This window comes from Hyaena hyaena, unplaced genomic scaffold, assembly GCF_003009895.1.
Source record: "Hyaena hyaena isolate Hyena2069 unplaced genomic scaffold, ASM300989v1 scaffold_395, whole genome shotgun sequence".
Lineage (NCBI taxonomy): Eukaryota > Metazoa > Chordata > Mammalia > Carnivora > Hyaenidae > Hyaena > Hyaena hyaena.
Genome location: NW_024081029.1, coordinates 1676216 through 1694522, shown reverse-complemented (window position 1 = coordinate 1694522; position 18307 = coordinate 1676216). Strand labels below are relative to the sequence as shown.

At 38.6% G+C, this 18307-nt stretch overlaps 1 protein-coding gene across 1 annotated transcript in view; it reads left to right on the top strand.

The window, feature by feature from the left end:
- GC (GC vitamin D binding protein) overlaps positions 1-12285 on the top strand; it is a 30225-nt gene extending 17940 nt beyond the window's left edge. Inside the window, exons 7-13 of the mRNA XM_039251788.1 lie at positions 980-1109; positions 2180-2382; positions 3087-3216; positions 3894-3991; positions 5801-5933; positions 9777-9831; positions 12111-12285. Of these exons, the coding sequence (XP_039107719.1) occupies positions 980-1109; positions 2180-2382; positions 3087-3216; positions 3894-3991; positions 5801-5933; positions 9777-9806 (724 nt within the window). The 3' untranslated portion in view covers positions 9807-9831; positions 12111-12285. The remainder of the gene's footprint in view (positions 1-979; positions 1110-2179; positions 2383-3086; positions 3217-3893; positions 3992-5800; positions 5934-9776; positions 9832-12110) is intronic.
- The last annotated feature ends 6022 nt before the right edge of the window (positions 12286-18307 follow it).

Genomic DNA, 18307 nt, shown 5'->3' with positions numbered 1-18307 from the left:
CAACAATCCCACTTTTGCATTCAAAGTAGAAGGTCAAGGAGATATTTGCACACTCATGTTCACTGCAGGATTCATAATAGGCAAGAGGTAGAAGAAACCAAATGTCTTAGGTTAAGCAAAATAAGCAGTCACAAGAGGACAAATACCGTGTGATTCCACTCATGTAGTGTCTAAAGCAGTGAAAAAATCACAGAAGCAAAGGGAAAAGGTGGTTGCCAAAAGATTGGAGTGGAGGCAGTCAGTGTTCGACGCTAAACAGAGCTGCAGTTTAGCAAGGTGAAAAGATGCTAGATGTGTGCTGTATATACAGATCTTTACATACAGTAAATATACTTAACATTCCTGAATTATATACTCAAATAGCTAAGATGGAAAACAAGGTTATGGGTTTTTGCCACAATTTCAAAGGAATACTTAGCAGATCAGGAACGTTTTCTGTATCATTAACAGAAAAGGGCAAATATATAAATAGTGTAGAGGAGCATAATCCTTTATGAAATACTTAGTACTTGGTAAGCCTTAGAAAATGCTTCAGGGTTCTATATGAAAATATCAGCTTTTGTTAATTCTGTGATCTAGGAGTATAGTTTTTCCTATTTCTTTTATCTGTAGTTTCTAAGTGAATTTATAAACCCTTTTTAGAAGTACAGTGAGGGGCTGCAAAAACAGGCCATTGGCTGTATGAATAGGGACGTTACTGCTTTCCTGCTGTTGGGGAGCTAACATTTTAAAGGCAAGCTTTGAGTAGGTGGATTGGACAAAAAGAAAAGCTGCAGATCAGTACTAAAAATATAAAATGATTTATTTAAGATGACTGAATTTTGAGTAGAGGCTGTAGCACATAGGAAGCAGAGGTGTTCCATGCAGCTACCAAGGACAAAGAGCTGAAACTATGGTAATTTTCCTCCAGACCATATGTTCATAGGGAAACCAATAAACTGAATACAGGTAAACTAACAATTCATTTTTAACTGTTTAGCCATCTCATAAAGTTAGCCCAGAAGGTGCCTACTGCTGACCTGGAGGATGTTTTGCCATTAGCTGAAGAGATCACCACAATCCTCTCCAAGTGCTGCGAGTCCACCTCTGAGGACTGTATGGCCAAGGAGGTAGGAGAATCATCATCACGTACGGAGTGGCAGGCACTCTAAGTTGCTGGTTACATACATCATCTCCGTGAATCCTCATGAAATTTAAGTGTGTTCTTGACTCCATTTTATAGATGATGAACAAGGATGAAGAACTTGAAGTCTCGCAAATAGTAAATGGCAAAGTCCACACACAAGGGCAAGGATTATCTAATTCCTGAGGATTCCTTACTCTTCCTGTACAACCCAATGCAGTTTAATTATCATTACACTTAATTATAATTTCTTAAATAATATTTTGACTTGAGTTCCTTGGTAACACTAGCCACATTAAAAAAAATATTTTTATTTAGGTAATCTCTGCACCCAACATGGAGCTCCACCTCATGACCCTGAGATCAAGAGCCACATGCTCTACTGCCTGAGCCAGCCAGGCACCCCACTAGCCACATTTTAAATGTACAATAGCATCAGACAGGATAGATACAGATCATTTCATCACAAAGTTCTACTGAACTATACTGCAACCATTATACTAATCAAAGTTAGTCATGTTTATACCGGTTATAACCTGGCCAATTTTTCCCCCCACCATTTCTCATTTACATAATCCTTTCAAGTAGATAAGAATTTGAACTGGGGCTTTAGATAAAGGTTACTCCAAGTCTGTGGACTGCTTTAGAAATGATAGTGGAAAAAAACCAGGTGATACAACCTAAGAAAACCGGTCTCTGTTAATAGGTGCTTTTCTATAATCTGACTTATTACTTTTCATCTATATCGTGCCAGAGTTTTTTAAGCCTACATAAGAAATAGGAAGGCTTAGTATTTGTTTTTGAAAGAGATAGCAAGAGCAAGCACGAGTGAGCATGAGCAGGGGAGGGGCAGAGAAAGAGGGAGACCTAGAATCTTAAGCAGGCTCCAGGCTCTGAGCTGTCAGTATAGAGCTGACATGGGCTCAAACTTGTGAACTGTGAGATCATAACCTGAACCAAATTCGGACTGAGCCACCCAGGCGCCCAAGCCTTCCTGATTTTTAATTAAGCCAACCGGGAATCTAACAATGCACAAACTCACAATTGCTTTTGTAGTTGCCTGAATACACAGTAAAGATCTGTGACAACTTAGCCACGAAGAATTCTAAGTTTAAGGACTGTTGTCAAGAAAAAACACCCATGGACCTTTTCATGTGCACGTACTTCATGCCTGCTGCCCCAACACCAGAGCTGCCGGCTGTCGAGCTACCCACAAGTCAAGACGTATGTGATAAAGGAAACACTAAAGCCATAGATCAGTAAGTAAACTGGAGTAGCTTTTTATCTTGACAGTATGGATATTCACTAGCATTAAATGGCAAATTAAATGGAAGAAATGGTTTGATCCAATGAAGAACTAAAAATATACTGTTGCATATACCCTAAGTTGCACAAGCTATGAGTATATGGATATCCATCAGAGAAATATTTCACAAATAGGTTGAATCAACAGGTCAAAAAATTATTAGAAAGCAGAATGGAGATTAACTTTAGACTGAAACTCTGTATTTGTCTAAGTACTATTTTTATAAATGCATAGATAACAATGGAATAGGACAACAGAAGATTTTATAGAAATAGGTTTTCATAGAAAAGCCAATTAAGGCTTTTTCTTCATGCTTTATGTAAGATACATGGTGTTATAGTTGCACAAAAGCTAGTTCCATATTATTTTGAGATATATTTATATAGAACATATTCATATGCATATAGAGTACAGAGCTTTAATTCATTATGAACTAGTCACAATAGTTTCAAAGCAACTGCTAATAATTTGCATTTCAATGAGAAGATTAATCCAAAAGCTGTTGATTTGGAGTCAGTTCTACTTAAATCTTTTATTTTTAGTTAAAATGCAGAATCCAGGTGATCTGCCTTTATAATACAGATCAAATTTCAAACGTGACATTTACACAAATCTACACATATTAAAGAGTATTCTCTCCTTTCTCTCTCATGCCAGATATACATTTGAACTAAGTAGGAGAACTCATCTTCCAGAAGTATTCCTCAGTAAAATCCTAGAGCCAACCCTGAAAAGCCTTGCTGAATGCTGTGACTCTGAGGACACTACTGCCTGCCTTAATACACAAGTACTATATGCTCAACTTTCTTCGCCAACCTTGGTTTAGGTCAAGAGTTGGAAAACTGTAGCTCATGGGCCAAATCTGACCCAGTATCTGTGTTTGCATGGCCCAGGAGTCAAGAATGGACTATTTTTATTTTATTTTTTTAATTTTATGACACGTGAGGGGCGCCTGGGTGGCTCAGTCAGTTAAGCATCTGACTTCGGCTCAGGTCATGATCTCATGGTTTACGGGTTTGAGCCCCACATTGGGCTCTGTGCTGACAGCTAGCTCAGAGCCTGGAGCCTGTTTCAGATTCTGTGTCTCCTCTCTCTCTAACCCTCCCTGCTCACGTGCTCACTCTCTAAGAAAACGTTAAAAAAATTTTTATGACACATGAAAATACGAAGTTCAAAAATTCAGGATTCATAAAGTTTTACTAGAACACAGGCTTACTCCTTGTTTACATATTATTTATAGCTGCTTTTATACCCTATTGGCAGAGTTAAATAATTAAAACAAGACTATATATGGTTTACAGTACCTAAAGTATCTACTACCTGGCATTATGTAGATAATGTTTGCCAATATCTGCTGTAGATAATAAATGCACATACTAACACATGACACTGAATTCTGATTAATGCCTCACTAGACCAGTGCTTCAAGACAAATGATTTTGTTATGTAATTGTTTTCTTACAGGGTCCTGAACTGAAGAAGGAATTATCTTCTTTCATTGACAAGGGACAAAAACTATGTGCAGATTATTCAGAAAACACTTTTACTGAGTATAAGAAAAAGTAAGGAACTTTCCTGGCTCTTTCCTCCACACTTATTAAAAATATTAGCATGGTATAGTGATTTTGAAAGTATAGTTGAAGACTTAAGACTTTAAACAGTAGAATCTGATATCGATCTAGGGAGAAATGGGGTTCTTTCTACAGGGGGAAGAATAGTCCTGTGCATCAGGTTAGAGATCAATTAGAACACAGCCATGAAAGTTTATTTATAAGACCTATAGGAACTTTATTCAAAAAACACCAAATTAGCTCAGAGTTCATCAACATTCTTTCCTGAAAGCTATACGTAAATATAGCTACCAATAATTCAAGAACCATAAAACTACTCAAAAAAGTTACCTAACTTCATGGCAGATGGTCTGACAAGGCAACCCAAGCTTTCAATCATAGTGCCACCCATGACCAGCATGTATTCTCTCTAAAATGAAAATACAAATGTTACTCAATCATCAGTAATGTTGTACAGTAGTCAAGAGTCTGGTTTCTCAAGTAAGAAAGGCTGTAATAGTGAAAAATTTTACTGGGTTCCTAAAGACCCATGGCATTCCCAATTTCATGAAGATTTCTTCCATCCACGTCAAATCATCTTGATCAACATAGGCCTGAAGCAAGGACAAATAGAACTCCACAAAAAGACCAAAGAATCCCCAAAAGTAAAACCCCAATGAAATCTACTTTAGCAAAGATCTAAAATGAAAAACTGTGAAAGCGTTAAGTTCAAAATATTTCCCAATTGTCAAAAAATAGTATAGGATAACATTCAACAGATAATCCAAGTTTTGTACTCCAGGGTTGCATGGGGCAATTGACTGATATTTTTAATGTACTGAGATTATAGAAATTATCAATGTAGTAGAATTGACATGTAGGATTATACAAAACAAAGACGGAGACTATGGAGTCTAGGTATTTGAAACAACGCACTAGGGTGTGTGTGCGCGCGTGCACGCGCACACGCACACGCACACACACACACACACGCACACACACACACACTTTCTCCATTCTCTGAGTTCTTCCTGGTCTGACTTGCCTCCCCTTCCAGATGGGACCAACTCATTTCAGTAATGCTTTCATGAGCAAACTAGTCCCCCTCACCTTCTTGTCCTTTCCCAGGATCTACCTTACCCCAACTAGATAAATTTGGGTTTCTACTACCTCCCATTGCCCACAACTGGGCTGGCAAGCAGTTCCTGGAGAGGGTCAGAAAACCAGGCTGAATTTCCCATTATAAGAGTAGAGAGATACCAAGATTATAGAGCATTCAAATTGGGAGAGAATCTAGAGAACTAAAGTCCTAGCACCATCTTTAAAGTGAGGTGGAGACGTAATGGATACTAGAGCTAAAAACAAGAGCCAGTTCCTGATCTTTGTGCTTTTCAACATCACCAGGTGAAAAATAGGCACACTGAGAGGGAAATTGTTTAAATGAGAGAAGAGAAAAAGTATTAAGGTGGCATAAAGTCCTGACAGGGAAATGCTCTTTAAGGAGGTTGAAATCTAGTACAGGAGAAAAGATAGAAAGTCAGGAAGAATAGGAAAGGAAGTCATCTATGTTGATATAATGGAGCAAATGAAAGGCTGGAGTTCAAATCTAGCAGCACTTTCTAAGTTTACTTTTAGGAACTTAGATGGAGATTTCACTTTCTGACCTCAAATTGAGTCTGTAAAAATCACTCCACAGATCTGAAATTTAAGAGCAACTATTTCCATCTTTTTACTGTAAAAGACCAGAAATGGGTTATCGTTGTGTATTAGAAATGTTTATAAAATACAACAGTGAAGCCTTACATAAATATGGTTTTTCAGACTAGCAGAACGATTAAGAGCAAAATTGCCTGAAGCCAGTGACCTGGAACTCCAAGGGCTGATTGACAAGCGCTCAGACTTTGCCTCCAAGTGCTGTTCCATAAACTCACCTCCTCTCTACTGTGATTTAGAGGTAAGAAAACTTAACCCCTTCCTTACCAAAGAGTATTTTAAGAACTTGTGTACTCAGATTTACTCATTCCTTTGTTACGGAAATGCCCTTATGTGGCAGACTTTTCCTGATACTTTCACTGTAAAGACAAAAAAAAAAAAAAAGTTTCCTGGTTATGCTAATGTAAAAGCAAAGTGAGGCAGTTAAACTTTGTGTTAACAAAATGTTTGTGAATATGAGGAACAAAGTATTAGTACAGTGTTTTTCAAACTGTAGGTTGTAACATTAACAGCTTTTTAATGTTTATTTTTGAGAGAAAAACAGCTGCATTAGGTTGCCTTATCCCACAAAATAAAGTTACTTTACCTAGAAGTGGTTATCAGCGGATTTTGCTGAGACTCTCATTCAATTATTAGGTTTTTTTTTTTTTTTTTTTTTTTTTTTTTTTTTTTTTATTTATATCATTTTCATAACCCTTTCCTAGTCCCTGTTATTGGTTTATCNGGTTTTTTTTTTTTTTTTTTTTTTTTTTACACTCTGTCAAAAAATATCAGTTCCATAACCCTTTCCTAGTCCCTGTTATTGGTTTATCCATTTATACACTTTCCTTTTTGACATCAAAGACAAACTGAACAATTGTACACAACATAGGCTTCCTTCAAGTCTCTTGCTTTTCATTTGACTTGCTTTTCAGTTATTTTCTATAACATATTGCCATTTAAAAACTTTGTATTTTCAGTTACAATGATGAGAAGGCAGGTTTGTAACTATTTTCTTGCTTTATAACGAGTAAATACAGAGCAGTGCTGCTGCTGGGCAACCACTCTTTCAGTAATTGCTACAGAAGAGGCAGATAAATGGTGTTGAGGCACTTGTGCACATTTGATTGTCTGAAGCACTCAGATTAGACCTTTGCTGTTTGTAGGAGCCTTTTAGATGGTCTTTCTATACTCATCTCACCTCCAGGTAATCAAGCTGCCTCTGCTTCCCGACTTCATGTTAGAACAGCATTTCTCTGATTCTCAATGTTTGGTGCTCCATAATATTTGGGGTATAACTTATTAAATTCCCTTGTCCTATATTTGTTGGACTTTTTTTTCCGTTAAAATGAATGCCTATCTACTACATTGACTCCAAAGTCATTTATATCCAGGGATCCATCTCTATCTGACATTCTAATGTCCTCTGTCACAGCCACTAGAAGAATGGCAAAGCGGCTTCTGAACCAGACCAAATTAACATTTCATAGGTGGTAACCTATCCCTACCTCTCATCCTGATCTTGAAATGACCAGCAAATAGAGGCACCAGTGTCATTGTCTATTAGCTTCACCATGGTACTCTCAGAACTAGTTCACTTTTTTATTTTGTAGGAGCCCATTAGCTGCAGAGACAGTTGTAAAATTAGACTTGAATTAATTTTTTTCCTCTCCACTGATCATTTAGTCAGGGCACTAGTATGCATTCTTCTGAGAACTCATTACTGTGCTTCTCGAAGATGGGCATTTAGTTTCAGAAAATTTTCAGAAAGCCTCTGTTACGTGCTGGAGTTGGTCATTACAATCTTAACAAATACAACTGCCAGTGGCCAAGTGGGAGCGAGACAAGGAAGGGACCAACACTCTACGCCCTTTTCTTCCTCCTGTACTTCCGGGAGGACTGGCATATCCATCATAGCTTGTCCTAGCTTTAGAAGTAGATTTTATGATCCTCAACATCATAGCTAGCATTTAGTAAGGCATTACTAAATGTGAACCATAGGAGCCTTACATGCGTGTATTTCTAAAATGATCTAAAAACAATTCTAAGTGTAAGGTACTATTTTTAATTCCCCTTTTACAGATGGGTCTAAAGAAATATGCAAAGGTTACCCAATGTTAGGAAAATCATGTTTATTCCTTTACAGTCTATTACTCTGACTTCAGGTCATGGTCGTAGACTTCAGCCCCAATTGAGCTAATAAGGATGAAGTCAAAGTATATACCAAAAGATTTAATTATTGACTGAAATCCAAAATCATTGCTAAAGTAGAAAAATAATTGTGCCAGGTCAACTTTGTCCATCTGAATTCCATCCATCCCACTATCTTGGGCTTTTCTTCCATTAGTTACACTTATTTTGCTTCAACAATTCCTTTTTTCTTTTTTTTAAATTTTTTTAAATGTTTTATTTATTTCTAGGAGAGAGAAGAGACAGCGTGAGCAGGGGAGGGTCAGAGAGAGAGGGAGTCACAGACTGAAACAGGCTCCAGGCTCTGAGCTGGCAGTCAGCACAGAGCCCGACGCGGGGCTTGAACCCACGAACCGCGAGATCACGACCTAAGCGAAAGTCGGACGCTTAACCGACTAAGCCACCCAGGCGCCCCTCAACAATTCCTTTTTACTGGCTCCCTCTAAAGTGACTTCTCTCCTGACCCTAAAGAAGACATTTTAGATACTACTGCCTTGTAATTTCTTTTTTCCTCCCCTTACAGACAAGATTTTTGAAAGAACAGCATACATTCTCATTCCTCAAACCTGTTAATTCTTCAACCCTTCACAGTAGGACTTCTGATGGTACCGTACCACTAATAACATTGCGCTGACCAGCTTCTTCTTGCTAAATCTAACCAACATTTTTCAGTCATTTTCTTACCAGCTTTCTCTGCAAAAACACTTCACACCCACAACTAGTCCTTCCTTCCTGAAACAATTTCTTCAGCATCTGTATTATCATTTTCTACCTTTTGTCCTTTAGGAGTCTTGCCTTCTCGTGTTGTTTTATACTATTCTCTTCTAGCCATCTTTGGACTCCTTTAGAGTTTTCTTCCTTGCTTTTTTATTGTACATTTTCCTTAAGCATTCTCATCCAAGGACATGCCTTTAATCTCCAAATCCCTACCTTCAGCCAAGATCTCTTCCATCAGCACTGAACATTTTATCCAACCCTTTATGGGCCTACCATGTTGCAGAAGAAATTTAGATTCAACATACCTCAAATCTTCCCCTTAAAATCTCCTCTATTTCTAAAATTTATGAATATCAGCACAACTCGCCCATTGTCTAAGATAACAAGTATTCCTGTATTTCACCTTTTCCCCATATTTGTCCAAATTCCAAATCCTACTGATTCTGATTCTAACACCTCAGTATCTCCGTCTCCCTTCCTACTTCTCCATACCTACCTTACTGGTACTAAAATTGAAGCAATCCTTTGCCTGGATTACAACCTCCCAATTTGTCTGCCATCTCTAATCCCTCCCCCTACCTTTCTTTTCTTACACCCAACCTCATCTCTATAGAGATCAAAGTAATCTTTGTAAGATACCGAATAGTTAATTCATTCCTCTAATTGTGCTCTCTTGCATCTAAGGTTTTGTTTTGTTTTTAAATAGAGTTTGGATCCTTGACTTCCCCTCCAGTCAGATCTACCATTACTTCTTGTTCTTCCTGCTTTGATTCTCCTGCACTACTTGCAATTTTTCAAGTACCTTAAGCTTGCTCACCTCAAGGATTTTGCACATAATGACTTATCCCCGATTGCCTAATCCTTCTACTCCAACCTGGCTAAATCTTTCAAGTCTCAGGATTCAGTTTAGACCTCACCTCCTCTGGGAATCCTTCTGTTTTCCCTTTGTATTCTGTGCACACCCAAGAATTAGCACTTCTTAACTATGGTCATTTTTTCCTTGTCTATTTTTCCTGGGACACTGTAAATTTTAAAAGCAGAGACAGTATAAAATCAAACTTGAATAATGGCCAATAAATAATATAAAACTACATTTTGACAAGAATCTTTTCCCCAAGCCAAGTTTCACGTTTTTGTATACCTTCTGCAATAGTCTATAAAATACTTTGACTTAGGAAACTATTTTTTTCCATTTCAGATTGATGTTGAAATGAAAAACGCCCTATAGTCCTGATACTTGTGTGTTGTCTTAGGTAAGTATAGTTTTTGAAGGCAGCAAAGAAGGTAGATTTGTAGGATGGATTTTAAAAAATCAGAATTTGAATAGTCTTTATATTAGCTATTCAAACTCATTTTACAGAGGAAAATATTAAACATAGGAAAAAGTTAAAGAGCTTATACAAGTATACACAACCAACTTCTGACCTATTTAGGACTAGAATTCAGGTCTCCAGCTTGATAAGTATCCATTACAACCTCATATCTTAGGTAATGACAGCATAGAGATCATTTCAGGGATTCTGATGAATTAAAATTTTAAAGACTTAGTTTAAAGACGGAGTCCATCAAGTCTTTAAGAACACTGGGTTCTTAGGAGGAAAAAGGCATTTTTCAAATTAAGTGTTTGAAATACTATCACTCACTTATTTTAAATATTACATTTTTACCCATTAAAAAATACATGATGAAGAGGCTAAGAGCAGAAGATAGAAACCCCTATCTTAAAATGAAGCTGACCTCAACTCTGCAAATTAACAAAATTATTCTCTCCAGATTTAATTGTATTCACTTTAAAAGAGATTACTTCTGAGATTTAAAATGATGAAAACAATCATTTTGGCTTACCTCAGACCTTACTTGGACTGAGGCTTTTCGCCATCTTAAGATTTTTATTTTGCTGATTTACTGACAACACTCCTCAGAAGAATGTGGAAGCAAAACCATTGACTAAAGAAATTAAATCCTTCTACCACATTCAGGCTTTCAATATAAACAATTTGCATCTGAAACAGTAAAAAAGAAAATTAACACTCTGAGAGGCAGTACAATGGGGGGGGGGTGGTCACAGAAATTTTGGGAATTACTTAATCTACATTAGAATCCCAACTCCAGCTATCCAGCCCTGTGAGCAAGTTATTTATACCCCTTAAAGCTCGGTTACCTTCTTTGTAAAAAAGAAAAAAAAAATTATAATTGTTCCTCTCAGCATTGTTGTAATGATGAAGGTGAGGTGGTCGATCTAAAATGCCTAGAAAAGAGCAGTTCTATTGGCAAAGTTGCTATAGCAGCTTCAATTACAGATGCTGTGACTCTAAACTAGAACAAGTCCCCCCCCCCACATAGATCAGTCTTTTCAGATTTTAAATTCCTCTAGAATCAATCCATCTTCTTTTGATTTTTCTCTTACTAGAACACATCAGGTCTCCAATGACAGAAGTGACACATATTGTCTAGTATGAAGCAGTTCCTAGAACTGTTAAACCAAGTTGGGCTAGTGCCGCAGGTCTTCTTGGTAAAAGCCTACATCTCATCAGATTTGTCTTGTAGAAGCAGAAGCCCTGGTCTCAAGGTGTTCTCATCCCCAAGTACACCTATGATTCAGGTCTTCCAGCCAACAGTGTGAGGTTATTTCATTCTTAAACAAATCATTATAAACCTGAGCAGTCATCTTGACAGTGATCCCCTTGATCACTTTCGTTCTTCAAGCCCCCGAATTGATGGATTGTGGCCACATTTGTAGGCCTCCCTAGAGAGAGAATTATGGTCTCCCAATAAATCCCTTAAAAGTAGTTCTCTTTTTCCTTCAGCTTTGGAAATAGTGTTCCCAGAGTTGCCAACAGATAAAGGATTTGGTCCACATTGCAGATTCAAGCTGAATAGAAATCACTACCAGAATCATACTCAGCCAGGTGCTTATACCATGAGAGAAATCTAATGATGCAGCATAGCCAGGTGCTTACACTTTGAAAGAAACAAGTGAGGAAAGCACAGGTGTCTGTCTCATCCTCAAAGAAAGAGCCACATACAGGACAATGGAAGGTGGAATTTCTTGCACTAAGCAAATACAACAAGGTGTAACTCTGCTGTAGTGTGTTGGGGCAAAAATCAAAATGGAGACACATTTGACTCATTACGAAGTAGAAGGGGATTGGATGAGAATTTACACTAAGTGTTTTACTAAAATAAACTATCATCTCAATCCCATGACTAGGAAGCCTCATGGTTGCCATGTTTTTTTTGTTATGGCAGGGGACATTCCCAGAGCATAAAGTTACACACATCATTAGTTCAAAAAAGAAGAGCTATGATGTATCTTGGCATAGCAACAGTGATGGCCTTATGTACAGGTTTTGGGAATTCCTTGCAGTTTTATTCCGGACCCATCGGTGGGTCACAGTATATATATGGGTCATGCTAGACAGTTTTCTCTTTAAACATAAAAATAACCCGACCTTATAAACATCTGCTAAGCAGTATTATGATCGTTGCCCATTAGCTGTTTGTCTAACATTTATTTTCATTGTTCTCGTAGATCTCATGCTGGAACCACCCTGGGAACAACATGTGATGGCCTAACCTAAGCAAAACCAGAACTCCTGGGGAGACCAGTGAATACTTCCTGCTTTTTATTCACTACAATATCTTTATACAATGAGAAGTATGATAATTTGCTATAAAAATAAATATATTGCAGATTATAAAAGTCACCAAGGATAATGTCACAATGTTGATCTTCAGTGCTGTCCCTGTGATTTTCACAGAGTTGCTGAGATAGGCAGCCCAACTTCATAAGCACCTGTTTTTCTCTCTGCTGTTTCTAGAAGATGTACAACATTAAGTATCTACTTTCAAATTCCCAGTACACTAAGCTCCATTCCTCAATTGCTCCTGAGGCTTAATAGGTACCATTAAGGAAAAGTTAACCAGACTTCTATCATAAATAGCCTGGGATAACTCACTTCCTTAAGACCCACCACCACCACCTTCTTGAGAAAACCTTCTTTCTCCCAGATGCAGGTTGTATGGCATTAAGTAACTAACCTCTATCTTACTAAAAGAAAATCTCTGCAGCCTGAAAAGTTCTTTTTTTTTTTTTTTTTTTTTTTAAGGATGACTCCTCAGGACAATTTATTGGGTCAAAATTCTAAAAACCTGATTTCATCTTAATCCAATTTACCATGTGTACACTGTATAGGATATTATTTCTATGGGTTTTCTTTGCTCAGGGAAAGTGAAGGTGTTCTAACCAAACATATTTAGTTTTGAAAAAAGATCATACCTTTAGAATAAATACCTCTCGGAAACCAATACAGCCAAGGAAAACTTCTATATTTACAATTAATTACCTGAAGGAATTTACAGTTACCTCATGGTAGATGTAGAGTTCTGTGGTAGAGATGTAGATTTTTTATAGCAAATGTTACTGGAGTCTCATTAACCAAAATCATCGCTGGTCGCTCCTCAAGATTCTAAGTCCCAGCAGGGAGAACTTCATTAACGAAGCCAAGGTCAAATGCTCAAAACTTTAGCTGACAGTAACTGGAGAGTAGAATGCCTGTCCCTTTGCAGCATCAGTAGAAGGTGGAGTCCTACCTTCCACAAAGATTCCCAAATGGGAAATTAACTTCAAATGGGAAGTTCTTTAGTTACCATGAGGGGGGCCGGGGGAAGGCAACAAACTATATGCTACATATTTAGGCAGGATTTTAGATTTCTTAAAGTTCTTTATCATTTCTGAAAGTATCTTGCTGAAGTTTCAAAACCAACTCTGAGATGTAAACATCACTGATAAAAAGCAGAGAATGAAATTCCAAAAAGGCGAATGAATGGCCCAAGGCCACAATAAAGAACAAAGAAAAGACTTCATTCATTTTCAAGTCCAGTAGGCCATGTAAGATTAATGGGCATACTTGAAGAACATGTTCCCTAAGTAAATGAACTCTGGAAACGATATACTTTAGCTCCCTTGAAGAGTCACAATTTAGTATGTACAATTCAGTATTCCCTAAATTTAACCACAGACGCCTTTTTCTTTGGATATCACCCAGAATTATTTCTCTGTAAATTTAATCTGGGAAAATTCTGCTCCATTCTTATTTGAGAAATTACATTAATAAATGTTCATTAACCACTACAAACAAGCCCATTTTGGTCAAGCATTTTTATACCTGACCAAGTAGCACTGGGTGGTTTTGCCATTAAGTATTCAATAAGTATTACATGATGGCTTGAAGTAGTTTTCATGGCTACCCAGGATATATTTTCCAGCAAACTCTGAACACCTTTCATCATTTTTTTATATTAAGAATCTCTGACCTAAATATGCCATCACTCTAGGAGCTTTAATTTTAGACTTTATGTGCATAATTATGCCTGTATTTGTTCCACTTTATGGGAAGCAGAGATCTTTTGAGAAGATACTGCCAAAATTTGCACTTACTTCCTAAGTGCTTCTCAATAAAGACATGCTTTTGAATTTCCACCTACTGTCAACCATAACTGAATTTACGTGTGTCTATTATATATAAATAACCCTGATTTTTAATGCATTACCTATCACCTTCTTCTAGAAACCAGATACTCACCATGATAGAAACAAACAATACTCTGTGTTTTGAAAAATGGCACTTACACACTATACCGATAAGGGCTCTCCAAGGAACTAGGAATAAGAGGAGATAGAGAAATGGAGAGATTTTACAGAATTGGCTTACACAGTCATGGAGCCAGCGAGCCTGAAGTCCACAGGGCGGGCCAAGAGTTTGGAAACTCATCCAGGGTTTCCGTGCTGTCGCTTTGAGGTAAACTTCTGTTCTGAAAAGGCTTAGTTTTTCCCTTTAAGGCCTCTGACGGATTGGATGAAGCCTTTGCGTATCATCAAGAGTAATCGCTTCATGTCAGCTGGTGGTAATTATCAATCACATCTGCAAAAGACCTTTACAGCAACGTCTAGACTAACATTTGACTAAATAAATGGCCGCCGTAGCCTAGCCAAATTGACACAAAAAGTGTAGCCATCACACAAAACTTCCGTTATTTGCATTGTCCTTTACCAGGCTCACTCTCTTTCAAATTGTAGTACTAACCCAGTGCTTTTCTAGATGCCTAAGTCATTTCACAGGTGATTCTTAAACTATCACCTGAGAACCATCACCTTAATTGGTCTACAGAGACTTAGTATGTCACTACCTTTCCTGGAAATTCTTCAAAAATAAAGCTCCTTTAAATGGAGATTTTAATTTAATAACATAGCAAAGGGATTATATCTATGATATCATTTAATTCAACAGCAATACACATGAAAGAAACAAGAATTTAGTCAACTTGACAGTTTACCCAATTTCCAAATAGCTAAAAATAAACTAGAAGGCTTAGAAGCTTGTGTTTTTATGACTCTGGTCTTCCCACCACCAAAGACTCACCTTCACCCAAATGAGAGGCCAGCAATTCCCAGAGATGCAGATTTAATTGGTCTTTTTTAAATTTTCTTTTCGAATTTTTATTTAAATTCTAGTTAGTTAACATGCAGTATAATATTGGTTTCAGGAGTAGAATTCAGTGATTCATAAGAAAGAAATATCTGATTTCACTCATGTGGAATTTAAGAAACAAAACAGATGAACAGAAAGGGGGTTCATAGGGGCAGGGGTGGGGGACAGAGTGAAGAAAATAAACCATAGGACTCTTAAAGATAAAGAACAAACATGGTTGACAGAGGGAGGTGGTGGGGGATGGGCTAGATGGGTAATCAGTCTTGAGTGGAACCTGTGGTGCAAAAGCCTGCAGCTCATTGCTTTAGGAGCTTGACACCCTCACCCAAATTAGCAAAAGGGAAACATCTGAAATCAACCAGTTAAGAACCTTTTGGCTAAGAGTAAATTTATCTTAAAAAATTTTTTTTATAGTTCATTTATTTTTGAGAAAAAGACAAGAGCACGGGAGGGGGAGGGGCAGAGAGAGCGAGACACAGAATCTGAAACAGGCTCCAGGCTCGAAGCTGTCAGCACAGAACTCGATGTGGGGCTCAAACCCACCAACCGTGAGATCATGACCCTGAGCCAAAGTCAGACACTTAACCAACTGAGCCACCCAGGCACCTTTTTTTTTTTTTTTTTTTGAGAGCGACAGCGTGCACAGGGTAGGGGCAGAGGCAGAGAGAGAGAGAGAGAGAGAGAGAGAGAATGCCAAGCAGGCTCAGCACCGTGACCATGGAGCCTGACTCCAGGCTCAAACTCACTAACCATGAGATCATGACCTAGGCCAAAATCAAGAGTCACATACTTAACCAACTGAGCCACTGAGACACCCGGAGCAAGGATAAATTTCTAACACCATTTTCTCTCAGTCTGCCATTATGTTAGTTGTCAGTTATACAATGTGGGGTGCCGTGGTGGCTCTGTTAAGTGTCCGACTTCGGCTCAGGTCACGATCTCATGGTTCATGGGTTCAGACCCCAAGTTGGACTCTGTGCTGATAGTGTGGAGCCTGGATCCTGCTTCAGATTCTATGTCTGCCTCTGTCTTTGCCCCTCCCCCGCTCACGATCTGTCTTTCTCTCTCTCTTTCTCAAAAGTAAACATTAAATTTTTTAAAATTATGCAATGAAATTTTTGTCTCTAATTAAAGAAACGTTGTGATAGGGGAGGACTTTTGGTTTGGGCTTAGGTCATAATATCACAGTTCGTAAATCTGAGCCCTGCATGGAGCTCTGTGATGACAGTGCAGAGCCTGCTTGGGATTCTCTATCCCCTGTCTTCCTGCCCCTCTCTGGTTTGTGCTTTCACATGCTCTCTCTCTCTCTCTCAATAAATAAATAAACTTAAAAAATAAATAAAGACAGAAACCTAGGCATAGATAATCAAGTCAAAAGATGGCCCTTCCCAGAGGCTATTCCATCCTTGTCCTTTTCTTCTAGGGTCTGAGCTTTTCTTTACCCTATTGAGCCAAGAAAAGTATCTAATTATTCCTTGTACTGCACCCACCACCACAAATCTCCCTGGTTTATAACCAATGCTTTTCAGCAAATTCTAGCTTGCAGTTAACAATAGTACCTACTTACCCATCCTCAGATGAGGGGTTTGGAAGTCCTGTATTGCTTCTACTCAGGTAAGAAAGTTTCCCACAACGAATTAGGTGTCTCTTCTCATGCTTCAATATCAGAAACATGGATCTTTACCATTTGGTTGTATGCTGCACCAAGAAAAGCCTCGGCAGGGCTTGGCTGTTTCAAATAAAAATCTTTGCCTCCACCTTGTGGTTGAGAGGCCTAAATACAAATGGCCGTGCAGAAATCAATTCTGAAATCGGATTTTCATAAAATTGACAGCACTAATCACCCGCAATATGCTTGCTTTGCACTACAACTGTATTTAGAACAACATGAATGAATACATGTTTACACACTATATTGTTGTCTATAACTGATTTCTGTGCTGTGGAGCCAAAATATAACTCGAAGACCGAGTTTGGGATAAAGATGAACAAGACGTTCATTGCTTTCCCAGGCAAAGGAGACTGAAGCAGGCTAAGGCCTTCAGAGACTGCAGGGCCGCTCAGAGGAAGAGGCTTGGCCAGGGGTTGGGGTGCAGAGAAACACAGAAACCTAGAGAAACACAGGTTTCTACAGGATTGTGTATGTGCTGCCAGCCTCCTCAGTGGTTTGCTGGCTGGTGTGTGGTTCCTGAAACAAAAGGCCAAGAGAGGAGGAGAGGTTTGGGGGAGAGAGGAAAAAGGGGACTTTAAAATCGAGTTTCTCTGAAGAATAGCGCAGCCATTTTGATTTTTGTTCAACTTTATGCTTTTAAGCGGTTTTGGTATTACTTTTTCAAAAACTTTCCTCTATGATCTCATCTAATCTTCATCACATTTACATGAGGTCCTAACACATCTAATTTACAGGTAAAATGGGTTTGGTGAGGTGAACACAAGCTAACAGCGAAGACTGATCTAACAATACTGAGCATGTACCAAGCACTTCCCGTAAGTCAGGTACGGCATGTGCTACTTGGTAAGTGTGCCACTTCTCTATGGCTCAGCCAAACGCCACCCTGACAGAGCAGCTTAAAACAATAGCAATCATTAAATGTTTGCTCGCACCTGTCAGAGTTGACTGGGCTCAGGGTCTCTCATGCAGTTGCAGTCAGGCAGCTGTGGGACCAACCTGAAGGCAGTTACAGTCACATAAGCTGGACTGGGATGGAAGGAACCAGGCGGCGAGCTCCAGGCAGTCTGTTCAGGTGGTCTTCCCAGGCAGCCTCAGGGCAGCCAGACCTTGCTTAGGTGGCTGCAGATTCTTGAGTTTCCTTAGACATAATGGTGGAAGCTGTCCTTACTTTCCTTTTATTTATTTTATTTATTTTTTTAGTTTTGAGAGAGAGAGAGCTGGGGAGGGGCAGAGAGAGAGGGAGACACAGAATCTGAAGCAGGCTCCAGGCTCTGAGCTGTCAGCACAGACCCTGATGTAGGGCTTAAACTCAGAGACCATTAGATCATGACCTGAACTAAAGTTCTGAGCCACCCAGGGGCCCCTGGAAGCTGTCTTTTCTAACCAACCCTTCGATGTCAGGCAATGTCCTTCCCATTGTATTTTTTTTTAATTATTTCTTAATTTATATTCATAACATACAGTGTAGTCTTGGCTTCAGGAGTAGAACTCAGTGATTCATCTCTTACCTATGAGTCCCAGTGCTCTGTCTGAAAAGTGCCCTTTTTAATGCCTGTCACCCATCTA